We start from the raw sequence: 27034 nt of genomic DNA on the forward strand, positions 1-27034 counted from the left end.
TGAGCTCGCTCAGAAATTGGGAAGGCTGGCTGGGTGACCAGCAGATGACCGTGGTGAATTATATGCGCGTTTGCGGATCGGCATGTGCTGATGTGCTTACCAATCTCTCTCTCTCTCTCTCTCTCTCTCTCTCTCTCTCTCTCTCTCTCTCTCTCTCTCTCTCTCTCTCTCTCTCTCTCTCTTCACGAGCGCTGGTGGGCTATACTGTCGTGTGTTCACCGACGGTGTGTGACATTAATTTGAGTTGCCATTACTGTTTTACATTGACTTACCAGATAGAGTTATAGCTTGGTGAATAATGACCTAAATGAACACGTGGTGGTTGTGGCGACTTATTAGATTGAGCGTGTCCCATGAAAATAGTTCCGTCACACATCGCCTCGACCGTTTTCTCTCGTCTCTCCCTTAACTTCCACACAGTACTCGAGAATTATCTTTGAAAAAGCCAGAGATGTATTTCTTTGGCATATTCTGGGTTTTGTACCTTTTGTTTTGAAGGAAGGCTGCTCACCATTTCCCGAGGCTGGCTGGTGCTGGTGTGAGGCGGATGACGGTGGTGGTGGTGGTGGTGGTGCACGGAGGCTGCCATGGGATGTGTAAGGAGGTTTAGAGCAGGAAGGAGACGCTGCAGTGGTCAGAACAGCTCTCATCACAGGTGCAATGGATGCAGGAGACGGTGGTAGCAGTAGTGGTGGTAAGACGGATCAGTGTTGTCCCTTCAGCACCGTGACTGCACGCCGGCGCCTGTTACATGGGTGACAGCAAGGTGGTGGTGCAGGGTTTAGAAGGATGGGGAAGACGGTATTGTTAAAAACTGTAACTTCTGGCTCGATAGTATACTATTAAATAAAATGGTGAGGAGGAAGCTTGGCGTTGGTGGTGTGTCAGTGTGTAGTGTAGGCTTGGGGCGCATATGTGTTGCGTGGTTGGTGTTAGCGTTAAGGGTGCAGTGGTTGGAGTGGCGGCGTTGGTATGGTGGGTATCGCTTCTCGGCCTTTTGGCTAAGATCAAAGTGTAGTATCTGTTCTTATCAGCTTAATATCTGATACGATCCCCATGTGGGATCTACGATATTAATCTGATTTTTGGATTATGGCGAAGTGCTAGGGGCTTGCTCCACCTTTGCCGCGGATCGGCCCGGTATTGCAGTACTTCCGGGATCGGTCCACTCCCCCCGGGGAGAATAATATAAACCATTAATATATTAGTGTAAGTAAGTACTTCTTGCTGCAGGTACTTTTGTCAACGATCGGCCCGTTATCGCGGTACTTCCGGGTTTGGTCCTCTCTCTCCCGGGGAGAATGATAATTCCGTGTGTGTATGTATGTATGTATGTATGTATATATTTATTTATTTATTTATTTATTTATTTATTTATTTATTTATTTATTCACGGTCGCCTGCTGGTCACCCATTACTGTACGGACCGAGCTCAGAGCTCATAGAGACATATAGACCGATCTTCGGGTAGGACTGAGACCACACCACACTCCACACCGGAAAAGCGAGGTCACAGTTCCTTGAGTTACATCCCTTATCTACTTGCTGTTATGTGAATAGGGACTACATATTAAGAGGCTCGAATCCGGCCTTCTTGTGTGTGTGTGTGTGTGTGTGTGTGTGTGTGTGTGTGTGTTTTGCCTTGACTTTCATAGTAGTGTACAGAGGAGAGTGATGGAGAGGGAGGACGTGGTGACGCTTTGATCACTGGGAGGGACGGCATGGACCAGATGGGGAAGGTCAGGTGGGTGAAGAGAGCCTAAAGCTTAGTTTTTGAGGGGGTTGAACCAATCAAAGGAAAACTAGAGCCTTCACCATTTGACGAGGATCGGTCTAGCAGGGTAGTGAGGTACGTCGGACTGCAGACCACAGACCTGTATTAAGGATACGCAAGGTTAACGAGGCTAAGGTTCCGCCCTTAGTAGCCGCAGCATCACATCTGTGGTTGTATGCTAGAGAGGGGGATGCTGTTGGGAGGCGTTTTAAATGTCATTTGTTCACATTTACTTTAGTGTAACGTCTTTGCCCGTTTTCTCCGACACGTGACACTCCTGGTTCAGTGCAGCTCATCAGCAGGACCAACTCATGTAATAGAATGCTTACAGAAGACTCCTGCCTTATTCATTGTGGTTATAGTTAGGAGGGAGGTGGGAGTAGTGTTTCTTGTTTTGAAGCACTGGTGTGTACCGTGTGTTGCTGTAAAGAGGTGAACCATGAGAGGGATCTTGATGTCTCAGACGCAGCCATACAGAAGTCTTCCTTAGTCAGGCCTTCTGAGTGACAGACCAGCACCAGCAACATGCTCATGTCAAGGATTGAGTCGTGCTTGGCATCTAATATCACGGGTGAATGTGTTGCTGAATTAATATCCACGAAGATTGATGAAGACGTTGTGATGAACAATAAGTGAATTGTACAAGAGTTCCATAAGGGTTTGTGAGTGTGGTGTGGTGTTGAGTGGTGAAGGATTGGGGTGCGGGAGTGATTGTTGTAATCATACTTACCTGGCACAGGAGACACCGTGATCATGAAGGCGGTTCTCCCAGGGCGAGGCCTGCCATTGCACTCCGGCGGTGCTGACCCTTGCGATTAACCCAAATGTGGTTAACTCGAGTGCGAAATTTTTGTTAGTGGGGGATTGCGTTCGCGCATCCCCCCTCTAAAGTAATAAAGTAATCTTCATGGAAATATAAGTGAAGCCTAATCATTAACATGATACATGATCATTTGCCTATCTTCATGGAAGCTTGAGCAAGGAAGTTATTCACATCCTTACAGTTCTTGGATAGTGAACAAAGTCGTGCCCTTCGTGGGATGTTAAGGTTACACTTGATAAACATTTCCGTATGGCTTATACCTTTACCGAATGTTGCCCTCCGGTATTGCTTATATATATATTGTTACGGGTTTGCCCAAAACGTACGTAAGTCGTCACCCGGCTGCGGTTAGCTGCTACAGCTCACTAGACTTATTCTGGCAAAATCGCCAACTTTGTTACGGTCAGAACAGTAGGGATTATAAAACACTCCACAGAGTCCCCACTACTATAACTCACAGCCGACGTAACCCTCAGGTTCTTTCAAGGTCGCCAACAGTGTATAATTTCTCCCACTGTAAGGGAATCTCCTCAGCAACTCCTTCTCCTCCTGTACCCAACCAAGTAGAATTTATAAATGGTAGATGTTATGTGTAACAGGGCGAGGCCTTAATACCCCATAGAGAAACTGCCCACAAGGACAATTCCACGCCTCTCCACACGCCTTGTCCACAGACTGTGATAACTCACAGACCGGAACAACGCGCGCGGTATATTATATAATTATACTATCCTACTACAACAAGTGCTTACTAACACCTGTTAGACTGACATCCCTGGCCTACTACTACTGCAATATATGATGTGTACAGCACATCCGGTGATGTACACACAAGCCCAGACACCACCTACGGGTGACACCAGCTATACACGAGTCCAAATACTCGTCGCAGACAAGTCTGACGGACAACTACGCACTACTGGCCGACATGAAGCCTCTCAGCATTCAATAGTGTGTGTGGCTACTACCACTACAATACAGTTTACTACTGAAACTATACAAAAGATGGTGGGGCACACAGCCACCCAACAAAACACACTGGTGACCACAGCCACCAACAGCAACAACGGGACGAAACAATAACGCGTCCCTCCGCGTCGCCACACCCGAGTGGACGAACGCACAACAGGAAATGCAGCCCCAACCGGCTACACTTTCCTCAGGACAACAAGCCCGTTGTCCTACACAGCCACGGTCTACCCAGTAGCAAGCCAGCTACTCAACAGGAGGGCACAACTCCCAGACCAATGACTAGCGAGTAACAAGAACAGCCCAGCAACACGTGTCTCCACCCTGTGCCAGAAACCAAGAGCGCACGTGTCCACCTCCGCTGAAGACTGGCTCTGTACTGACTCCCGCTTGCAATGAGAAGCGAGGAGGGGGTTGTCTGCTCAGCAGAACAGCCCGAGGGGCCCGCGATGGGTGGCCATAGGCTTCATATATAATAATATAATAAAGTAAAGGGGATTAAGACGGTGCCCATCACAATATATATATATATATATATATATATATATATATATATATATATATATATATATATATATATATATATATATATATATATATATATATATATATATATATATATATATATATATATATATATATATATATATATATATATATATATATATATATATATATATATATATATATACACACACACACACACACACACACACACACACACACACACACACACACACACACACACTCTCACTATATATTCCTTATTAATGTATTTGATGGTAAAGTCGATGATGGCGCTGCCTCATGTTGTGAATTAGAAGGTTGTATGCCTGAACCTATTCATCTTGACCCAATCAAGATTCAGTGAGTTTTTTTTTTATACGTTTATTGTACAAAATATACATTTATATTAGAAAATTATAATAATAATAATAATAATAATAATAATGGTAATACAGTATATAGGCTACCAGTGTGGGCATCAACCCGCCAGTGAAGGAACTCCATTCTCTCTCTCCCTGAGTGTCACGTGGTTATGGAACAAGGTGAGGTCATCGGGGAGGGGGTGCTGCTCTATAGCATCTCCAGCAGCAGGGCTTGGGAGATGTGGCGGATTAGCAGGGCAGCCTTTACCTCGCGACTGTTCAAGAATTCGCTGACGGGATTCTGACCAGGTGGCCATGGTCTGAGTCGGACGGTGGCGGGGCAGGACAGGAGGTAGTGAATCAGTGGAAGGCGACTGTGTCCCTCCGCCGTGGGCACACTTCTGTCCCACAAAGTCCTTGCTCAGCTGTTACCGGGTGGGATAGCCGAGCCTTACTTGCTGCAGCAGCACGTCCTCTCAGGGCTGCTTGTGGACGGCGTCAAGGGGGTGATAGCCGAAGGCGGTGGCGTACCAGGCCGCCTGCGTTTTGCTGCCTTCTAGCTGCCGATGACCCTGTTGGGTGTGTTGGGTCACGGCTTTCCTCGCCTTCGCCTTCACCTGCTGCAAGCTGGGTAGCACGTGCCTGGTGACGGTGAGGCCTGCGGCAGCTCGTTTAACAGCCCCGTCAGCGGCTTCGTTGCCCCGTATTCCCACGTGACTCATCTCCCCTGCTCAGCAAGGCTCTGCAGGTTGTCCAGTATGGAGGTGACGAGCTGCACGTTGTCGCTTGGGTGTCGCTGCATGATGCAGGACCTGCAGCGCTGCCCGGGAGTCGATGTAGATGACCATTGTCACCTCTGGGCGACGCTGGGTGTGCTGGAGGGCGTGGAGGATGGCTATCAGCTCTGTCTAGATGGTGGAGCAGTGGTTGGATGTCGTCTACGACAGCTATATGAACCCCCTTACGGTCGCAGTGCCTGTCGTGTCGCTCGTAGAATCCACAGAACCATGGGAAAAGTAGACAGTGCTGCCTGGCTTAGTGACCTCCTCCATGGTCATGAAGGCGCTTTGCTGCATCTCTTGGGAGAGGCAGAGGGCCTTGCCGGCTAGCAGGGGGCCATTCCCATTTCATACTCAGTAACCTATTAAGGGTAACGATTCCTCCAGTCCACATTCCTTTAATAATACAATAATGCTGCGGTTGGCGAGTTAGAACAATATGTAAACTTTGTTCACAAAAATTGACCAGTTTATGAATAAGGGAGACATTCGTAGGTTATTTTTGGTAATTGAAAAGCTGTCTTGTTTTTCATTCTGTTTAATTCAATGTTGTGTAGATTTCCTGCGTTTCCTTGAGGTGTTTGGGTTCCAGAAGTTCCCTCAAAGTATAAGTGCCTTTCGTCATCAAGGTTTTCTTTGTTTCTCGGGCTAAATACTGCATATTAACAATTAAAATGAGCTTTATCGCGCTACAATCGGTGTATTTATCTCCTGTGTGTAGTCGCTACAGTTACCGAGCATGTCATGTGTTGTTTGGTGCAAGATACGTGCAGTCTTTGAGTGTTTGTTGGGCAGACTTTTGAAAATTTTAATTTGCCTTTAACACCAGCTTTATCAAATTGTCAAATGTTGCCGCCGGTAGTAAGGGAAAACATGAAAAGAAAGAAAAAGATGATGTGCAGTAAATGTTAATGTACTGCATAGATACTGAGTTTGTTCACTTACTGGAAATAGCAACCTTTATGTGGAAGGCTTTCCAGGTAAGAAGGACACGCTGGATGACCAAGCATCACATACTGGGCGCGTTCGTCACTGTACCTGTAAGGAAAGCATGAATTTGTACTTACTTGTTATAACTTTACAGAAGGAGATGAGCAGGTGTGAAGCAGACCACGCTGACCAGTAATGTAGCATAGGTTGTCTGAACATGATACTTTCTTGCTCGGAGGTACAGCCTTTGTAGGGTTCGGCTCAAAACATATTGTCTAAAATTTGTGTTAACCGTGTTAACTCTGGTTTCCCTTCAAAACGCATAAATCTTTCGCCTTTTACTAAAGATTTCCGTGGAGGGGAACAACTCAATGAGTCTAAGGTTATTTTTTAACGGCCCATCTAATGGGCTTGATAAGAATCGATGTGACAGAAGTAAGCAGTGATGATGACTAGAGCTGCGTTTTTTAATGCCCCTACGGCTAGACCTCGCCTTAAGGCAGGCTTAAGCAGAACCTGGGACAATGGAAAACGGGCCTGCTAGACCTTCGATCACGTGACCAGTCACCAGCTGACAGATGACAACAATAAAGATGGCGGACGAACAGGAAGTGCAAGATATGCTGCAGCTTTGTAACTTATCTTTCCTCCCTGCATCAACAGTCCAGTCCATCATGTTTCCAGACTTGCCAGAGATACCAGAAGATACTGAAACAGCATTCAGTTTGGTGCAGAACTATCAACAGCAGCTAATGGAGCATTCATTCGTCATGTCTTATCATTTGTTTATTTACATGTGACGTCACAACTGGCTAGCGGAAAGTCGAGCCTGCTCTGCAGCTGGCTTGAGTTTGGCTGGCCCTGCCTTAAGGCGGGCTACACTCTGGCTCAAGTTTGGGGACATGAAAGAACACAAAATGACGTCAGCCTTAAGCCAGGCTTAAGGCTGCCTTAAGCGTGGACTATCAAAAACGCGCCTTAGCTTAAAGAGAAGAATGTGTAAGATTTGCTGTTAACGAACTTTCACTATTGTCAGATTTGCCGCAAGTGTTACGGTCTGGAAATAGAACCATTGTAGTGTGACACTATTGTAAAGCATAGAAAGGAAAGTTATACAAGTTCCATATTTCAGGCATGGCATAAAACACATGCATAGTATGTAGTGCAGGCTGTCTGATGCTTTACTCTCACTTGCAAATGTTATTTCTGGTTCACTTTCCTTATGTAAGAAGTCAGGCTGGGGTTAGGTGTAACGTGATGCTCAGCTGGTAGGTTGAGGGGCAGCCGAGAGTTGTTTAGGTTGGAAACTTAGGTGGGGGATGAACGAGGCTCGCGAGAGGCTAGTTAAGCTAAAAGGTGTTCACTGATGAAGGTAAGGGGAGTCAATCCCGCGGATGTGAGGGGCAACCGATCCACTTCGTAACACTTAAATTACATGTGTTCCTTGATTTTGGCTGTTATCTTACTACTTCTCAGGGTAGCCAGCACTTCAAATGGACTTTTTTTTTTCCTTGGCTGGCTTCTGCATAAAAAAAAAAAGTTTTTCTTGTCTTGTTCAGGATTGAACGAAGGTACGTTGAAAATTTTCGCAGATTTTTTCGGCATTGTTTATTTGTACAACGAAAGATTCCGTGTGAGGGAGTGCATGGTCTCATACTGACTGTCCTTTTTTTTTTTTTTTCATGAACTTGAGGTTTAGATTTCTGATGTTTAACGCGCACCGCTGGCGTAATGGATGCAGGATATTGTGGTTGTTGTTCATTGCCAATTCAACCAGTACGTATTACCTCAAGCAGCGGCAACCAGTGCTCATTTCAACCATTCCTCATCTCATCTTCCCAATTCTGCTTGTTTTATTGCAATGATTATGTTTAGCCTGGCAAGTAGCGATAGCATTCGTTGCGTCCTTGGTCAGCCTAACTTCCTTAAAGCTTGCTCTCAAATAAACAAATAATGATTGACTGTTGTGTAATGTTTATTGTATAAAATATACAATATTATACATAATTACGTTATATATACAAATGTACATTGATATACAATTCGGGTATCAGCCCGCCGGTGGCGTGTCGAGGGTTGGTGTTTGCCGTCCTCTGTGCTTTGGCGGGCGACTGTTTGTGGCCACCCCCAGCAAGACGCGGTCAGCGGAACTGACGGGCAGCCCGGAGCACCCACAGCATCACGTCGATGGGCGTGTGGCGGACGAGAAGGGCAGCTCTTTCCAGACTTGAATAATGCATGATTTTAATCATGTCACGAGTTGACGTTTACTTGAGTGTATCTCCCCTAAACACGTTTCTAGTCGTTTTCCCTGACACGTGTTACATTCCTGGTTCAGTGCAGCTCACCAGCAGGACTAACTCGTGTAATGGAATGCTTGCTGAACTGACTTCTGCCTTACTCCTTGTGGTTATAGTTAGGAGGGAGTTGAGAGTAATGCTTCATGTTTTGAAGCACTGGTGTGTACCGTGTGTTGCTGGAAAGAGGTGAACCATGAGAGGGATCTTGATGTCTCAGACGCGACCATACAGAAGTCTTCCTTAGTCAGGCCTTCTGAGTGACAGACCAGCACCAGCAACATGCTCATGTCAAGGATTGAGCCGTGCTTGGCATCTAATATCACGGGTGAATGTGTTGCTGAATTAATATCCACGAAGATTGATGAAGACGTTGTGATGAACAATAAATGAATTGTACAAGAGTTCCATAAGGGTTTGTGAGTTGTGGTGGGGTGTTGAGTGGTGAAGGATTGGGGTGCGGGAGTGATTGTTGCAATCATACTTACCTGGCACAGGAGACACCGTGATCATGAAGGCGGTTCTCCCAGGGCGAGGCCTGCCATTGCACTCCGGCGGTGCTGACCCCTGCGATTAACCCAAATGTGGTTAACTCGAGTGCGAAATTTTTGTTAGCGGGGATTGCGTTCGCGCATCCCCCTCAAAATAATATCCATGGGAACTGTTACTCAGAATCTCTCTCTCTCTCTCTCTCTCTCTCTCTCATTAGTTAGTTCTTAACAGCTTCAAACTTTCAGGAAGAATGATAGGGTGTATATTAAATTTTCAGTATTTTACATTTATTCAAGTGGCGCGAGTACCGCTGGGCCATATCATTGCCTCCCCAGCTGATGGTGAGTGTGGGTTGTTCAGTGATGACTTGGGGGCATGGTGATCAACGCTCCAACAGTCTCCGGTGCGCAGTGACAGCCCTGCTACTAGGGACGAGGTTGAAGTTGTTGCAGCATAATAGCGACGCGGACCGCGACTGCATTTACCTGTAGGTTATCATCATCATCATCATTGTTGTTGTCATTTTGTTGTTGGTATTGTCATCATCATCATCATCACTTATCAACACTATCATATGGCTGTGATTTATGTTATTATATAAGCTCTCCATGATCATGTGCACTAGGAATCTCATATTATGGTGCCACCAGGGACAAGAAGCTTCCTTGCCCACTTACCTCAGTGACTTCCCAGACTGGATTGTCGATGGTGGCGTAGGCGTTGCGTACTGCTGACACACACTCCTGGATGAACTGGTAAGTGTAGATGCACTCAGCCAGGGCAGACAAGTTTTCCAGGTTTACCTTGACATTGGAAAATAAAGTTTGTATGTGGCACACACACACACACACACACACACACACACACACACACACACACACACACACACACACACACTTCGGGCAGCGACGCTGTTGAACATGTATATACGTACCTGAGATGGTTCCTGATTGAAGATATTGCATAAATTGTACGCTTCATCCTCAAATAACTTCAGGTTAGCCATGAATGTCTCGACAGTATCCTTGTCTTCGAAATCCAGTTCCCACAGGGTCGCCAGTTTGTCCCTCTTGAGTCTCAATTCGGCTGAGATCCCTTGCGGTTGAAGGTTCCAGGGTTGCGTGCCTGGAAACCAAAGTTGAGGAGTCATTGTTTTTGGGGTGGGGTGGGGATGGTTAGTGTACATGAGATCTCGCCACATGTAAACGATTTGGAAGTAATGTGCCAGAACCTGCAAATAAAAGGCAGGATTTACTAGAAAAGGTAATGAGTAAAAATGAGCCTCTGAGTACCAGTACCTGGGAGTTCCAGAATGTTCATGACGTCGTTGATGACATGCTCCCGCCAGGTCCGTGCGTCAGTGGAGCACTCTGGCGGGGATTCTAACTCAGAGTCTTGTTTGAAGCGGAAATCAAAAGGCAAGACCAGTGGCACTTGCATACTGAAGGGGACTTGTTCATATCCATCATGCTCCAGGAAAACCTCATCCAAGGAACTGGAAGAGCAATGCAACTTAAAGTTTGCGGGAAGGCGAGTGTGTTCACTGGTGAAATGCCACACTACAGTCTGCAAAAATCTTTCTTCCTGTCTTACCTCAGCACCTCAGTCATCACAAATGGGCCTCATCAGCTATCCCAGATCCCTGAGCAGTACAATGTTTGTGCTGTCTAAGGATATGCTAGTGTTGTTACGTACCATGTTGCCCTTATTTTTAATGCAGTAATTGTAAGTGATACGTTATCATGTAACTAATGTTGATTTTGGAAAAAGGCCATGCTGCTCCAGATTTTAGAAATTAACTTAATGCTGCGTCCCATACCTGAGTCATACCCAACAACATTTATTTTTTGTTTCCCCCTTAATTATGATACAAGTATATGAGGCGAGATAATCGTGTGTGTGTGTGTGTGTGTGTGTGTGTGTGTGTGTGTGTGTGTGTGTGTGTGTGTGTGTGTGTGTGTTAAGCTGTAGAAGCACGGAACTCACTCTACATCCATGGACTCTGTTTTACCATCTGTTGTTATTTGAACAGATATTCCCACGTCCTGCTGGATCGCTGCAGTGCCAGTGTCCATCACCTGCGCCGTCTCCACCACTAGCCTTTTCTTCTCTTTCTGCCTCGTATCCAGAGGACGCTGCACAGGTATCAAGAGGAACCTTTGCGAGTTGGAAGTGTATCCAGGTGTAAGGTGTAGCTGTTGTACGAGCTCAGAGAGGAGGGGTGTCGAGTGAGGCCTCACCTGCGGAAAATTATGATCACTATACGAATACATTACAGGTACCGGGGGTCGCTATCGTGTAGCGATGTAGGCCTACTTAAACCCACCGCTACTTTGACCCTATCCCAGCACATAACCATCAAGAGAGTCATTACCTTCGCGAATGAAGCGACCAAAATGAAAAAGAAAATGAAGTTCGTCATTGCGATTTCTCTGCAGTGTGGCCACAAGTCGTCTTGAAGAGGACACTAAAATCACGAGCTCAGTATGGTCAGGAATCACTGTGTAAAACTCGATTACGTGAATTCTAAGACCGTCCACCTTCTGTGGATGTGGATAGAAAACAATGGTGCACCAGGAAGAGATGTGATGGAAGACCACCCTGTTGTCAGGCACAGCTGTGGTGAACACCTGGGGTGCTCTACTGTCACGAACCATGGGATGTCATGCACTCTTCAAAAGTGTGTGTGTGTGTGTGTGTGTGTGTGTGTGTGTGTGTGTGTGTGTGTGTGTGTGTGTGTGTGTGTGTGCGTGCGCGCGCGCGCGCGCGCGTGCGTGCGTGCGCGGGCGGGCGGGCGCATGAGTGTCTGATTGCTCTCTCTCTCTCTCTCTCTCTCTCTCTCTCTCTCTCTCTCTCTCTCTCAATAGTTTTTATTCCATATGAGAAAGAAACATGTTAGTCTTCTGTTCTTATTTTAGAGAAGACAAACATATAACATTAACTACTTCTGCCTTTGAGGTGCGAAGCAGGTAAACATTATGAATGTTTACATTGGTCTCGGCGGACGTGTCTGGTCCTGTGTGCTGGCCGCGGCTTCACCATCACGTGTGTCAGAAACATTTTTGAACGTGTTAACGAAGGAATATTCTCCCCACACTGACGTTTCTACTTGTGAAATGGACCCGTGTATAATATTGCGACAATGCCATACATTTTGTGGCTTGGGTGTGGCTATGAGGTAATAATTGTGAACCGCGGTTACAGACGGAGTGTGTGATGGCGGCCTCCTTGGCGGCGACCGGCTGGCTTAGGGAAGGACTACCAAGCTGTCTCCTCCGCCGCTGTCATGCTAAGGTGAGCCCATCAAATGACCAGTAGAAACAAGAACACTGCTGATAGATAAGACTGAAGTAACGTTAGCCGTACTTCACTATTATCTACCCTATTACCTACTGTCATTATTTTGTCTTGTTATTTATTTACAAATAATTTTCTTTTGTTATTCAACTTAAGCTAATGTAATTGTCATGGACTATCCCAAATGCAGTTATTGTTTCAGCAAATTTATAGTCATGCCAACAGCTCATTTTCAGATGGAACTTCTTTTTATGGTAGATTTTGACCCATTTTGAATGAATCCGCATTTCATTTCCTTCGCAAATAAATACTTATTATTATTATTATTATTATTATTATTATTATTATTATTATTATTATTATTATTGTTGTTGTTATCATCATTATTATTTATTACTCTGCCCCTCCTTCCCTTGCAAATCTCTACCACTGATGCTCACCGCTTGCTATTTTAACTTATCTATTTAACCAAAACTAACCTAACCTAGCTAAACTGTACTAACTTATCCTAACCTAGCTGAGGTGACACGCCGCTGATATGCTTTCTTCAGAACAAAATTAACTATTTAATACAATTAAATTGATCTAACCAAAGTATAGGGAATGTTGAGTCGCTCCGTCCCCTGCCTGGTTGTGGACATGTCCCCATCAAGTTCACCTACCATTTCACATTCAACATTTCTCAAGATGGCAACGTTTGCATTAAAAAGAGAGACTGGGAAAGAGGAAAGTACAAAATAATAGACAATCATGTATCACAGGTTGACTGGGACTATGAGTTTTGCCATCTCTCAGTAGATGCAAAGTTCACTCCTCTCATAGACTCTTATATTCCTTTATACAAGCAGCTTAGTCCAAGCTCTCCCCTCAGTCCATCTACTGCTTTAAAGAAAACAGAACAACAGCCTGACAGCTGTTCAAGTCTACCAGAAGATTCTATGGGCGCCACTCCCAACAGTGCACTCAGGCCTTGGAAAACTATTATCAATCGCCAATACAGAAACCACTTTATCTACTCCCAGATAGCTTACGAAACGACTCTCATGGATAATCTTAAAAGAAATCCAAAAGCCTTTCATCAGTACATTCGTAACAAAAAAGTATGTGCTCCCTCCGTGGGCCCCCTATCACATCCTGATGGTTCACTAGTAGAAGATTGTGGTGCCATGGCCGAAATTTTTGTGAACAGTTTCTCCTCTGTCTTCAAAGACAGCTGCCCAAATCCTTTTCCCCACCAGACGTTCCAGGGCACCCTTGACAATATAAATATTACTTACTCTGCTGTGTGTAAAGGCCTTGAATCTTTTGACTCCAACTCAAGTATGGGACCAGACAACCTACATCCCAGACTTCTTAATTCTTGTCCGTCTCTTGCTTATCCCATATCATCTTCTCAACTAGCCTAACTGATGGCATCATCCCTGACATTTGGAAAGTCTCCGATGTTCGACCTATCTTCAAAAAGGGATCTCGCTCTGCTCCTCTAAACTACAGACCCATAAGTCTGCTGTAAGACATTAGAGAGAATTGTGGCCGAACACATTTATGCATTTCTTGAACATAATGCTTTACTCTCTCCCAACCAATTTGGCTTTCGGCGAGGTAGAACAGCTGATGATCAACTATTGCTTACCTACGACTTTGTCTCATCTGGACTTGACACTGGAAATATAGTTGATGTTATTCTATTTGACTTCTCTAAAGCCTTTGACGTGGTTAACCACTCAGTGCTACTCCAAAAACTCCGTAGCATTGGTATCACCGGCAACCTGTTAAGCTGGATTTGCTCTTTCCTACTTGGTAGATCCATGAGAGTATCTGTTGCAGGTGTTAAAAGCAGCTACAGGGATGTAAAGAGTGGTGTACCTCAGGGCTCGGTACTGGGACCCTTACTTTTCCTACTGTATGTAAACCACCTGCCATCCACGATACAGAACAACTGTAAAATCTTTGCCGATGACTTAAAGATTTACTTGAAGTACAGCCCATCTACCCCCTATCACTGGCCCTTGGAACTTCGTCCTGTCAGCATGACATAAATAAGATCTGTGATGTTGCTTCCTCTTGGGGTCTTGGCCTCAATAAGGACAAGTGTGTAGTGTTAAGGCTACAACGTGGTACAGTGCCTTGGCAACACATAGGTGCGTTGTCAGAGTATTCGCTCCAAGGACTCCCCATCACCATGGTAGACCAACACAAGGACCTTGGTGTCCTAGTAGACTCCAGTCTCAGATTTCATCACCACATTCGGTCTACTGCCAACAAAGCCTCTGGAATGTCGGCAAATTTTCTCTGCAGATCCCAAGACTTCATGATCACTCTCTACAAAACTCACATACGACCAATTCTAGAGTATGCCTCCTGTGTGTGGAACACAGGCTTCTCGGGAGACCTTCATCTGCTGGAATCAGTACAAAGAACCTGGACTCGCCACATTGAGGGCCTGTCTGAGGTACCATATGGTGAGCGACTCAGAATATTAGACCTATACTCAGTCCAGGGGCGACTGCTGTGTGCTGACCTCCTCAAATACTGGAAAATTTTCCAGAAAGAGTGTGGTATCTCGCCTGAGGAAATATTTACCATGGCACCTTCTCAAGGTACAAGAGGACACAGATTCAAAATTCAGATCACCCACAGTTCAATAGAGGCCGGGAGGAAATTCTTCTCACTACGGTGCACCAGTGTATGGAACTCCCTACCAGACAAAGTTGTGGCACAAAAATCGATCACCTCATACAAATCAGCTTTGCATCATATTCTAGGTCCACTTCTTTACAAATTCCCTGACTAGTTATCCTATTTCTTTACTTCTCTTACAACTTACACTTTCGTAAAAGTCTTTTCAATGTTTCTTTGTTGTATTGCTCATAGCTAACTTCACTAACATTAATAATCATTTGAATTTTTCTCCATATTTCATAAAGGTACACAACTCAGTCTTTTTATGCCTCGTAATTGTTCTGTTGTCATGCTAGTAACTAGTTGACTGGCATACCTTTTGAACTGTGCTGCCCTTACTTTTATCCAGTACCTCCAAGAATGTAGTACAAAGTGCTAAATAGGGTAGCCAACCAGGTGAGTTAAAGCAGACTAACCAAACCTGCCTAGCAATTTAAGATATTGATATAAAGTCATTATCGTATTTCTTTTCGTAGAATCTGGTGATACAATGGATATAATTGAGGGGAAATCTTGTCTGTTCACGCATCTTCCATAGACTGATTCAAATACACTTGCTTCTTTCCACAAACTGCTTTGATTGGCTAGATTTATTATTTATTATATTTATTGGTCAGTAGCTGCATGCTCAAACAAAGGATCCAATCAACGCCATTCATTTCTGTATCGTGTGGACTTGTTTGTGAGGTGACAGGTGTGTCAGGAAAAGGTGTTAATACATTTTTAGAAAACTGTTTACCTTTGATTTTAAGGCTACACTGCCAGGATTATTTTACTCAGATAAATCATGAGGTTTTTTTGAATTGAGGTATTAAAAAGAACTTTCCTTGGACAAATCATTTGTTTTTACCTAAACAGCAGATTTGACACAGAACAGTTGGGTCTGCCACGTGTGCCTTGAATTTTTGTGATGTCCTGCCTCAATCAAAGCTCTGTGACAATTATCAAGGAAATTTCCACTAGTTAAACAGAAAGGAGTGTCGTCTTTAAATTGAATTACAGGTTGAACCTCCCAAATCTGGCAACCACCGGACCTTAGACTTGCTGGACCATGGAAAATTCCGAACTATAGGTGGTCTCCAAAACACCCTCTATATACTTACCCAATGTTGTACTGTTGGCATAGGGTCCGCAGTGAAACACCTTTATCTAGCTTCCTCAATAGGTCCACTTTCTGTTGCATTGATATTATCATATGTTTGCGCTTTTTTTTTTTTTTTTTTTTTTTTTTTTTTTCCACACACAACACTATCACTTTCTGGTTGCTTGGAAGCCATGTTTAGGGGCAAATATTACAGAAAAAATATTTTATACACCTGGGGGGGATGGTGCTTGCAATGAGCGACAGCATGGTACTGATCCAAATTTGACCCAGAATGCCCGGGCTCCAAAACACAGTACAGCGCCGCCACCTCCTAGCGGTGGTCCGGCAAATTACTCCGGCCAATTAAAAAATTCCAGCAAACAAAAATTTTGTCGGATGAAAGAATACCGGATTAAGGAGGTTTAACCTGTACTTAGCTTATCTCTTGATTATGTCTTTGTCTCAGAATTGTCTGTGACATTTAATTTCTATTTGTCATGCAGTTTAGTCCCTTTGAGTAAGAGTTGGTGAAATTTCTGATACAGTGTATCATGTGATGAATGTTTATTACCTCAGGTCTGAGAAGTGTAATATTGCAATAATTAAGAAAAATCCAAGTCATGTTTGCACAGGTGTATAGTTATTGTATCCCAGATATGTTTCTATTATTTTAATTACTTAATTTATTCTCTCTCTCTCTCTCTCTCTCTCTCTCTCTCTCTCTCTCTCTCTCTCTCTCTCTCTCTCTCTCTCTCTCTCTCTCTCTCTCTCTCTCTCTAAAACTCAACATGTTTTTGTTTTTTTACCATTTAATAGAAGTCTTGCAGTGGGCCGCCGGCTGGCACAGAGGGAGGCATGGCCACTTTGGCAGGCCTTGCAGTATGTGGAGAGACCAACACTCTTGGGGACCAAGTGTAGGGTAATGGAGACTGCCCCATGCCTGCTGTGTGGTCAGCTGCCACGCACAGCTTTCCACTCATCTGCTGCTCTCAGCAAGAAAAGGAAAGATAAAGATGCTAAGGTAACAGCCAATTATAAGAATGTTCATTATCTAATAAGTTAATAAATTAGTCTGTATGCATCACCTCTAATGCCTGCCATACATAATTTAGAATGATGTAGTCAGAGCAAATTATTTGTGTACATAAAGAAAATGTGTATAGCTGTTCTCTACTCTATTTTTTTTTCTGTTCCTGATTTAAAATAGATTATTTCTGCAAGACCTAAAATCTGAACCAGGGAACTTATAGTTGAGAGTCAATCATACTAATTACTTACTATTGTCTTATAGTGATGGTGTCTGTTAAATGCTTGTGTTTGATGGAGTACAAGAAGCCATGAGCATCACATTTATGTATCATCCTATTTTGGGATTTCAGAATGCAGTTCAGCTGAACCCCAAGGCAATAAAGCTGGAAAAAACGAAGGCTCGTGTTGTATCAATCTGGAAGAACATGACGGTGCTTGAGCTGTCTAAGGCCATCGAGAGAGACATTGGTATGTGTACCAGTGTGCAAGTATTTTTGAGTATGTTCACCTCACCACAAGATGGTTGCTTTGACTCACACAATGAAGTACTGAAAAAAAAACAGGAAAATATATTAGCTACAGGGCTTAGTTAGTATGATGAGCATTTTTCTTCCAATTGTCATAATTTGGGAGGTAAGTTTGTTTACATGAAATATCCTGTTGTTTGACTCTTCATTTCTTCCATTCCAGACACAGTGTTTGAAATCTTCATGTATGTAGAGGGAAGTGATCACTATGATGAACCGAATGCCCCGATCACCAACTTGCGTGTGGCCCAAGAGGCAGTGAAGCGGGCTGGCCTGAGGTTCAAGATAGAAGGCAGTCCAGTGAAGGTGGAGCAGGAGACCAAGAACAAGGATGCCTTCAGAAGGTAGTGTGAGGGTTAATGTCATCAGCTTCTCACAGAAGTATAGTCTATCTCCAGACAAATCAAGCATCTTTCTTTAATATCAACTGTTTTGTTTAAGCTCTTCCGGTCCATTATGTTTATTAGTCCCTTTCTGTATGCATCAATGAGGTAATATATGAAGAAATATCAATAATTGTATTATAAAGAAATACTCAGTTTGTTTATGTTCTGTCATCATCAAAGTAACCACTGTAAGTGATCAAACACTGATGGTAATTAAACTGTATGCTTGAAGTGAAACGTCCAGCAGCACAAGGTTGTGGATAGAAGAAGATGAATGTGAAGGGAAGTGAGGAATATTTTTTCCAGTGACTTTGTCATGAGCTGCTCACTGATTCTCAGATGTCTGTTCACAACTACTTTGTGAGTAGTGCTAGAAATGCTAATGATTCTCTGGGTCCAAGCCAAGAACTCTTGTCTCCCTGAAATCAAGTTAACTAGAACATGATTGTTTTGTTAAATCCATTCAGACCACCGCCAGAAGAAGAAAAATTGGTGCGACGACCCCCAGTGGTCACAATCATGGGCCACGTTGATCATGGGAAGACCACACTCCTGGACAGCCTTCGGGACACCAATGTGGTCCAGTCAGAGCATGGTGGCATCACCCAACACATTGGAGCATTCTCAGGTCAGCATAGGATTACCAGAAAGCCACAGCAAGGCCATACAACTCCAAACATTCTCATCACATGTGATCTCTCATCCTCCTGCATCAAGAAAACCTTACTTTATTTTGTCATAAAGAAACTTTAGGACATTATTGTATGGATGAATCATTGATGCCTTTGTTTCCACAATATTACCACAGTACAGCTTGAGAGTGGAGAACAGGCCACCTTCCTGGACACCCCTGGCCATGCTGCATTTGGGGCCATGCGAGCACGGGGTGCCATGGTGACTGACGTGGTGGTGTTGGTGGTAGCAGCAGATGATGGGGTGATGGCCCAGACCCAGGAGTCCCTCAAGCTGGCCCAGGAAGCACATGGTGAGTAGAGTTAAATGTTCTCACATACAGCATGTTGACAGCTCTCAAGTTAGACACAGTGGAACCTTGGATACTTAATGCCCCTCTTTTCAAACAAACCGTTTTATAAACAAAGTTCTTAACTTGAAATTGCTTTGGTTGCCATACAATGATATGGTTCAAGTATCAAAAACTAATCAAAAGCTGCCATTTGTTTCAAGTTTTGGGTTTCTCTAAATATTTCTTTCATTTTTATATATTAAGAGGAGAAATATAGAACATAAGACTTAATTCATTCTTTGAGATACATAAGTTAAGTGTGTTGCTATTGAAGAACCTTGATGCGTGCAAGCAGTTTTAGGCACTTGGGAATAATCCTAAGCCACCCATGATACTCTCGATGACTCCTCAATGCCACCACTACCGCTAAACTGCATTTTCACAATATATAGCTTTCCCCAACAATAAAATGTCTAGGTGTTTTGATCACCTTCAGTTTGGCAATAGGTGGGTTATTCCTCTCTGTGTCACTCTATAAGGCTTCCCTCACTTGATCTCTAACAAAGAGAATACCTGCACACTCTAAAGAATGCTCCTGATGAGTCATTCAATACATCTGTTCTGGATAAGTAATTTTTGAGTTGGTGATGTGAGGCAGCCATCCTAGTAGTGGGAGCGTCTCTCTTAAGTTACTAAGACAGGATTTGGGAACTGATTAATCAGTTTTAGATTGATTCTTATGTGAAAAATAGTTTCAGATTTGAAACATCTCAGATTTTAAATGATATTCAGGAACTTAAGTTCAAGAATCAAGGTTCCAGTGTGTTTTTATTAGAAGTATTTTCTTCTTCTTCTTCTTCTTCTTCTTCTTCTTCTTCTTCTTCTTCTTCTTCTTCTTCTTCTTCTTCTTCTTCTTCTTCTTCTTCTTCTTCTTCTTCTTCTTCTTCTTCTTCTTCTTCTTCTTCTTCTTCTTCTTCTTCTTCTTCTTCTTCTTCTTCTTCTTCTTCTTCTTCTTCTTCTTCTTCTTCTTCTTCTTCTTCTTCTTCTTCTTCTTCTTCTTCTTCTTCTTCTTCTTCTTCTTCTTCTTCTTCTTCTTCTTCTTCTTCTTCTTCTTCTTCTTCTTCTTCTTCTTCTTCTTCTTCTTCTTCTTCTTCTTCTTCTTCTTCTTCTTCTTCTTCTTCTTCTTCTTCTTCTTCTTCTTCTTCTTCTTCTTCTTCTTCTTCTTCTTCTTCTTCTTCTTCTTCTTCTTCTTCTTCTTCTTCTTCTTCTTCTTCTTCTTCTTCTTCTTCTTCTTCTTCTTCTTCTTCTTCTTCCATTTTATCTTTCTTTCTTCCTATTTTTTTTTTTTTTTTTTTTTTAGATAATGACACTGGAGGGAATTTATTTGTCCTTATAACTTCAGAGGGAGCCAGAAAATTGTGCTGAATGAGTGAAGCTGTGCACAAGATATTGAGTATGGATCTGTTCTCAGTGATACAGTGCATCTTCCTCCCTCAGCCACAGTCTCCACACTGACATTTTTGTTGTTTTTTTGTTATCTTCTCAATTGTCTTCATTCCCTCTCTCCCCTCCAGTGCCAATTGTGGTGGCCATCAACAAGGTGGACAAGCCTGAAGCAGATGTGGTGAGTGTCTTACAACTGTCTTATGTCTGTCTCCTGGAATCCCACTGAGAGGATAGTCATATACTACTTCAGGCCATGATTCTTCCTCCTTGGTCACCTCAGTCTCTCTCTCTCTCTCTCTCTCTCTCTCTCTCTCTCTCTCTCTCTCTCTCTCTCTCTCTCTCTCTCTCTCTCTCTCTCTCTCTCTCTCTCTCTCTCTCTCTCTCTCTCTCTCTCTCTCTCTCTCTCTCTCAGTACTGTACAGCTTTCCAAAAAGAGGGTTGCTATCCTTTCATGTTCTCTAAGAGTTTATTTCCCTTTCATAGAGATGTAATGCTATTGTCTGTATTTGTTATACTTCTCATATTTACTTAATTACTTTTAAGATTTAATAATTTTCTTATTTTTAGACAACTATTATTTGTAATCTTTCACCATTCCTTTCCTGCTCATCAGGTTGGCACAAGGAAGATGCTGCTTAATGCTGGACTGCAGCTAGAGGAACAGGGTGGAGAGGTGCAGGCAGTGGAGGTGTCTGCCCTCACTGGCCATAACCTAGATCAATTAGTTGAGGCTGTGGTGACCCAGGCAGAACTCTTAAACCTGCGCTCTGACCCCACTGGTGCTGTGGAAGGTGTGGTGGTGGAGTCTAGGACTGATCCTGGTAGGGGAAAGGTGAGTGGCACTGGCCATAAAGGAATTGCTGCTCCTGTCTTCTTTGATATACTTATTGACACTATGCCTTTCACTTTTATGTATTTGATCCATTCTGCCCATTCATCATAAGGCATCGTAATTCATGGTTGTACTCACATTCTTCACATGGTACAGGTGGCAACGTGTGTCATCCAGCGGGGCACACTCAGCCGTGGTGCCGTGCTGGTGGCAGGAACCGCCTGGGGCAAAGTTAGGGGCATGTTCAACGATGCTGGGAAGCCTATCAAGTCTGCCCCCCCAGCCACTCCTGTTCAGGTATGTTGAAATGGAGTGTTTCTGGACTGTATTAGGTGATTTTAAGCCATTCAATGAGAGATTTATCTTTTGTTAAATTAATTCCATGATTGTGGAGTTCTGCTCTTTGGAATTACTGATGTATTTCTTTCTTTTTACATTAAATGTATCTCTAACTGTACTGTCCCAGGTGGTTAGGAGATGGCAAGCCAGGAAACACTGGAATTACTGAGATCCATTCCTTCCATCTTCTTGTAGGTGATTGGGTGGCGACAGTTGCCTTCAGCTGGGGATGTGGTGTTGGAGGTGGAGGGAGAGCATCGTGCTGCAGAAGTGGTGGGATGGCGGGAAGCTGCCTTGAAGAAGCAGCAGCAGGAAGATGATGCAGCAGCCATCGAGGAGAAGTTGCAGGAGCACCTCAAACAGTACCGAGCACAGCGGGAGGAGAAAAGGAAAATGGGAATAAGGTGAGAAGGGAAGGTGGAGCATGTTGTAAAAGTGTTTATTTTGTCAGTTTGTAACCATTTGATACTTTCTGCTTCATTTGATTTGCCTTCCAAATTTCGTGGAGTAAAAATTTAGCTTCAAGCTTTGTCTTATTCAGTCATTCACTATAACTGTGGTATCTTTTGAAAATTAACTTGAATTTGTACTGGACCTTTTTAATGAAAATGCACTTGAAGTTTGTACTGGACTTTTTTTTATTAAGTTTGAAAAACTGCAGTGCTCATGGGCTTAAAAGCTTTTTTTGTGTGTGTTTTTGTTTTTAGGTATAAAGTTTCCAGAGTATGTATGTATGTAAAGCTTTTGTGTGTGTGTGTGTGTGTGTGTGTGTGTGTGTGTGTGTGTGTGTGTGTTTTTAGGCACAAAGTTTTCAGAGTATGTATAAGAATTCATAGAAGGTAATCCAAAGAACTTGACCCTCCTCTCATTCTTGATATTTGTGAAATTTTTCTTTGCTTCTTCTCAATTTCTTAACTTCTTTCATTTGTATCAGTGCTGTGGCGGGTACAACTATTACATTTCAGTTGTGTATGCATATATCTTACTGTTAAAGAAGCTATTGTGTCTTTAAGTGTGTTTTTGAGTTTGAAAAAGATATGCATACGCTTTCACTCATAGGACAAAATGAAGTAAAAGTGACATGTTCATTTGTCAGGAATTCTCTTGTAAGTGTGGAGTGCAAATCCTTCTTGGTCCCCATTCCCTCTCTCAGTTATTCTTATACTCCCACCTCCTTTCTGACTGTTTTTTATTCACTTGTATTTTCATTTTACTTTGTTGTTACTCATGTAAGTCGGAAATTTTAATGTTTTAAACGCACATACACACACTTTGTGAACATTACTACATACTTTCAGGGGTACTTGAACCCCAGTTTGGATATCACTGCCACAAAGATGTTTGTTAATTGCCTTGGCTCAGCAGTCTGTCTTCTTGGTGACAGGTACAAGCTACGCCAGCGAGGTCCTCGGCCAAAGGAGAGTGAGGAGGAGGATGGGCCACCCAAGGTATCACTTGTGCTGAAAGGAGATGTAGATGGATCAGTGGAGGCTTTGCTAGACACCCTCGACACCTACCATGGCACGGAATGTCACCTGGACCTCATCAGTTATGGTGTTGGACCTGTCACTCTCACCGATGTGAACATGGCCTCCATGTTCTCAGGTCAGAGATGGACTTGAGTGAAACTGTATGAAATTGATCAAATGTGGTTATGCTGGTATCAAGTTATGCTCTCAAGTGTGTAATGAATGACAGTGATGTCTTAAATTGTATTGTAATTTTGGAATGTCAGAATTATCACTTTGATATTTTATTTACATGCTGATAGCTGACCACTTATTCCAATTTTCCAATGTAAATAGATAAATCTCATGAAACGAAGGGACAGACAAACACCCCCAACACATTCTGACTGATTTATGCCCCTCATAACTTCTTCGCTCCTCTCTCTCTCTCTCAGGTATTATCTACACCTTTAATGTGGAAGTTCCAAAGGAGTTGCAGACATTAGCCTTGAAAAAAGGTGTGACCATCTCAGAACACACAGTTATCTATCACCTCATTGACCACCTCAAGGAACAGATCTCTGCACAGCTGCCTCTCAGGGAAGAGGAAGAAGTACTTGGTATGTTACAACCATTCCTTGTCTTAATTGTATGATGTGCAGCATGAGGTTTGAGTTTCATGTGTTGTGCATGAACCTAGTATATATTTTGTTTTCCAAACAGAAATGCTTGAGCAAATGTAGGTTTGCAACCTTATCTTGTGAGTGAGTGAATTGTGTGAGTCAGCATTATGTGCAGGTTTCAAATATTCAATAAATATTAGGTTTTAATACTGATGATGATGTGATATATAAGCTTATAATGACAAGTGATGATCATGGTTGCTCCATAGACTTTGAGCAAAGATCACAGAGGGATGTGGAGCTCAAGGTACACTTCTGCATGGACAGACACTTGCATGAGGCAATGGCCATCCCCATCAAACGTCCTTTTCTGAAGGCTTTTCTTGTTATATAGAGCAGCATGTTTTGGGTTCCAGACATACCATTGGTCCCTCTCTAAGCCAACACCTTCTTTTCTGGCTCTGGACACCACATATTCAACAACTTCCTTCTTGACGTCACAATGTTAACAAAGCCACTGGACAAGACCAGTGTGTCGGTCATGGTAGCTTGGCCAGCAATTCTAGCCACTAAGCACCAAAGTCCAAACAGTACTTCTATCAGCTGACAATTCCACCTACAAATTGCCTCGTGTGAACCTGTCTTTACACTTGCTGTGATTGTGCATCTTATTTTTACATCTGAGTTGAATCTTTGAAATATTTCATGACGTGAGTGTAAGAATATTCCTATTTGGCTAGCTTAGGAAAGAAATGTAGGTGAAGGTGTAAAAGTATTTTGTGATATCATTCTACATAACATTCAGCTCATGTGTCAGAATCAGACTGTATTGCTGCAAGTTACTTTGAAGTATACTGACACATGCTTGTAACTGGAAGACTGAAACTGAGATATCTGTGTGCTGGAAAACAACTGAAAACAGACTAATATTTCTCCAGGTGAAGCAAATGTTCTTGAGGAGTTCTTGATCACTGAGGGGCGTAAGAAAGTTCCAATTGCTGGGTGCCGGTGTGTGAAGGGAAGCCTGAAGAAGAGTGCCTTGTACAAAGTAGTGCGAGGCCAAGACACAATCTATGAGGGTGAGTTCATGAGTTGTTTGTCATGTCTGGGGTCTGTTCACTTGGAAATGCATAAGCTATACTTACAGTGGAGACTCCATACTCGAACTTAATTTATTCCAAATGGCTGTTCAAGTATTAAAAGGTTTGACTATTGATACTAATAGATTAGGTAATATGTTCTAATCATAGCAAAATTTCAAGTTTAATTTATTTTTTTATTATTATTTTTTTTTTTTTATTTAGATTTGTACATACCATAGTGAAGGCTGGTGATGGCTAACATAGAAGAGGAAGGGAGAAGGGTGTGATTCCTGTGAATCCACTAATGGAGTGCTGTGGCTCACTAATGCGTGCACTCTCACCAGATTCCTTATTTTCATCACTAATAAGCCTCTTTGGTGCCATCGTAAGTTTCTAAATGAAAAATTACCGAACAGAACGCAGAAAAATATTGTTTTTCTGAAGACTGTTGCAGGACTAGGGATTCACACCGGTATCCAGTATACTGGTATTACAGTAATACCGGTATTACCAGTCTTACTGTTATCAGAACCGTACAGTAGCGGCTGTGAGAAGGGAGATGACAGAGCTTTGTATACGACCAAATGTTAATTACCAGATATTTTCACCTTTAAGCCTTTGGTGGTATGTAAGTTTGTAAATAAAAAACTACAGATAGAATGCAGGAGAATGTTATTCTGATGACTGCGGCAGCACAAGTCACAACTTGCTAAAGGGGAAGGGGGATGCCAGGGAGCCTTTGTTTAGAACCACAGGTGTGGACGTTTGACTATCAGGTATTTTTTCGAGTGTTACATTGAACTTTTGCGTTTTGAGTATTGAAAAGTTTGAGTATTTAGACATTCAAGTATTGAGTCTCCACTGTATTTATATTATATAGTAGTTACATGCCATAATAATTAAATGGCCTTTTCAAAACATGGGTTAAGTTGGGATGTGTTGAAAAGAAGTTTTGTAGATTATATAACAGGGGATTAACACTTGGCTGTTTTCCCTTCAGGTGAACTGTCATCCATGCGTCACCTGAAAGAGGAAGTGGAAAGCATAGCAAGAGGCAAGGAGTGCGGTCTGTGCTTTGCTGACCACGACCTCAGATTTCAGACTGGTGACACACTGATCTGCTACAGAATCAAGCAGATCCCTCAGACAATAGACTGGGACCCTGGTTTCTAAGGCTTACATATTATAATTCTTTTATTTTTCTTTTCTTTATTTTACATACATAGGCTATTTCTTCATGCAAGGTGAATCATAAGGAAAGGGCAGAGTGCAGGAATGTACAAGTATGTCATTCTAAAGTAAAGAGTTGCCTGCAGACTGTCCTGTTGATACTTAATTTTACAATGGATTTGCTGAACTTTAGTACACATGCACTGTTTTTACTCAACTTCACATAAATTGTCTCTTCTTTAGCTCTTTCAGTTTTCCTTCCATTACACTGGCCGCCAATGAAAGTGGCGCGTGTTGTTTTTGTGTTTTTTCGTACCATGCATACCATTAAATTTGCCTTAATCATCTATTACTATCATTAAAAATATAATTTCTTTACCTTACCTAATATTTTGTGCTGTTTCCCTTCCTCTTTATGACAGATTCCAACCGACGTGGTACAGAATCTGCTAGTTTTTCCAGATATGTAGGTGACAGTTCTCCCCACACTTGCACGACCGCCTGCTTGAGCTTCGCTACACTGCTCGTGTCCAGATCCTGGAGCTTCTTTTCATCATACTCCACACATTTTCAATCGGGTTTAGGTCTGGACTGTTTGCTGGCCAACTTTCAAAATAATTAAGTTCACACATGCCAAACCATTCCCTTACAATGTTGGCCGTATGGCATGACGCACCGTCCTGCATGAAGGTTTCACCGTTACACTTGTCGAAGCACTCTTCAAGATTGTCATGCAGCAGGTCAAGATATGTTTCTGTGTTCATTGACACTCCTTTGTCAAGCATAACTAAGTTGCCAACACCAAAGTAGCTGAAACACCCCCACACCATCACAGAGGAGGGATGCTTAACTGCGTTTACAGTGTACCGTTCGTCATATCTGTCCGAGTTTCTTGGTCGGCGTACTCTTTTGTGTGGTGTTCCTGTCACATAGAACATGCTCTCATCTGACCACACTACTCTTCTCCACTTCTCTAATGGCCAGTCTTTATGGTCCTGAGCAAATCTGACTCTTTTAGCTTTGTGGGCGGGTGTAAGCAGTGGTTTCTTTGCAGCACGGTAACTTTTCATGTCGAGGTCCTCCAGTGTCCGCCGCTGTATTGTCCTTATGGAGACATGTGTCAGCAGATCAGGGTAATTTTGTTTAATTTCTCTTCCTGTGAGGAATGGCGAGACACTTAGCTGACGCTTAA

The 27034-nt window shown here is 43.0% G+C and overlaps 2 protein-coding genes and 4 non-coding genes across 6 annotated transcripts; 5 read left to right on the forward strand and 1 right to left on the reverse strand.

Moving 5' to 3' along the window:
* The first annotated feature begins 981 nt into the window (after positions 1-981).
* LOC123511707 lies at positions 982-1174 on the forward strand. The gene has a single exon (XR_006676931.1). It is a non-coding gene; the product is annotated as a U2 spliceosomal RNA (small nuclear RNA).
* A 1322-nt stretch (positions 1175-2496) lies between these two features.
* Positions 2497-2659, forward strand: LOC123511731. The gene has a single exon (XR_006676955.1). It is a non-coding gene; the product is annotated as a U1 spliceosomal RNA (small nuclear RNA).
* Positions 2660-6441: 3782 nt separating this feature from the next.
* LOC123511712 lies at positions 6442-6556 on the forward strand. Its single transcript, XR_006676936.1, has one exon. It is a non-coding gene; the product is annotated as a U5 spliceosomal RNA (small nuclear RNA).
* Positions 6557-8921: 2365 nt separating this feature from the next.
* Positions 8922-9083, forward strand: LOC123511706. Its single transcript, XR_006676930.1, has one exon. It is a non-coding gene; the product is annotated as a U1 spliceosomal RNA (small nuclear RNA).
* A 115-nt stretch (positions 9084-9198) lies between these two features.
* Positions 9199-11532, reverse strand: LOC123511539. Its single transcript, XM_045267532.1, has 6 exons — positions 11308-11532; positions 10920-11173; positions 10232-10428; positions 9868-10058; positions 9611-9736; positions 9199-9418 (listed from the first exon to the last, which is right to left on the reverse strand). Exons 1-6 carry the CDS (start codon positions 11353-11355, stop codon positions 9359-9361), a joined length of 876 nt encoding a protein of 291 aa, XP_045123467.1. The 5' UTR covers positions 11356-11532; the 3' UTR covers positions 9199-9358.
* Positions 11533-11920: 388 nt separating this feature from the next.
* LOC123511538 (translation initiation factor IF-2, mitochondrial-like) lies at positions 11921-26104 on the forward strand. Its single transcript, XM_045267531.1, has 15 exons — positions 11921-11978; positions 12138-12227; positions 16813-17017; positions 17376-17493; positions 17716-17896; positions 18406-18566; positions 18747-18923; positions 20477-20526; positions 20962-21180; positions 21337-21477; positions 21715-21923; positions 22904-23124; positions 23423-23587; positions 24529-24669; positions 25673-26104. Exons 2-15 carry the CDS (start codon positions 12220-12222, stop codon positions 25843-25845), a joined length of 2169 nt encoding a protein of 722 aa, XP_045123466.1. The 5' UTR covers positions 11921-11978; positions 12138-12219; the 3' UTR covers positions 25846-26104.
* Positions 26105-27034: the final 930 nt, after the last annotated feature.

The sequence above is a fragment of the Portunus trituberculatus genome, chromosome 31, assembly GCF_017591435.1.
Source record: "Portunus trituberculatus isolate SZX2019 chromosome 31, ASM1759143v1, whole genome shotgun sequence".
Lineage (NCBI taxonomy): Eukaryota > Metazoa > Arthropoda > Malacostraca > Decapoda > Portunidae > Portunus > Portunus trituberculatus.

Coding starts and splice junctions, on each gene's coding strand:
- LOC123511538 (XM_045267531.1), top strand. Junction 18,567..18,746: donor ACACATTGGAGCATTCTCAG/GTCAGCATAGGA, acceptor ATATTACCACAG/TACAGCTTGAGAGTGGAGAA. Junction 21,181..21,336: donor CTGATCCTGGTAGGGGAAAG/GTGAGTGGCACT, acceptor CACATGGTACAG/GTGGCAACGTGTGTCATCCA.
- LOC123511539 (XM_045267532.1), bottom strand. CDS start 11,355: ATGACGAACTTCATTTTCTTTTTCATTTTGGTCGCTTCATTCGCGAAG. Junction 10,429..10,919: donor ACAGAGTCCATGGATGTAGA/GTGAGTTCCGTG, acceptor TTGCTCTTCCAG/TTCCTTGGATGAGGTTTTCC. Junction 9,419..9,610: donor CAGTCTGGGAAGTCACTGAG/GTAAGTGGGCAA, acceptor GATAACCTACAG/GTAAATGCAGTCGCGGTCCG.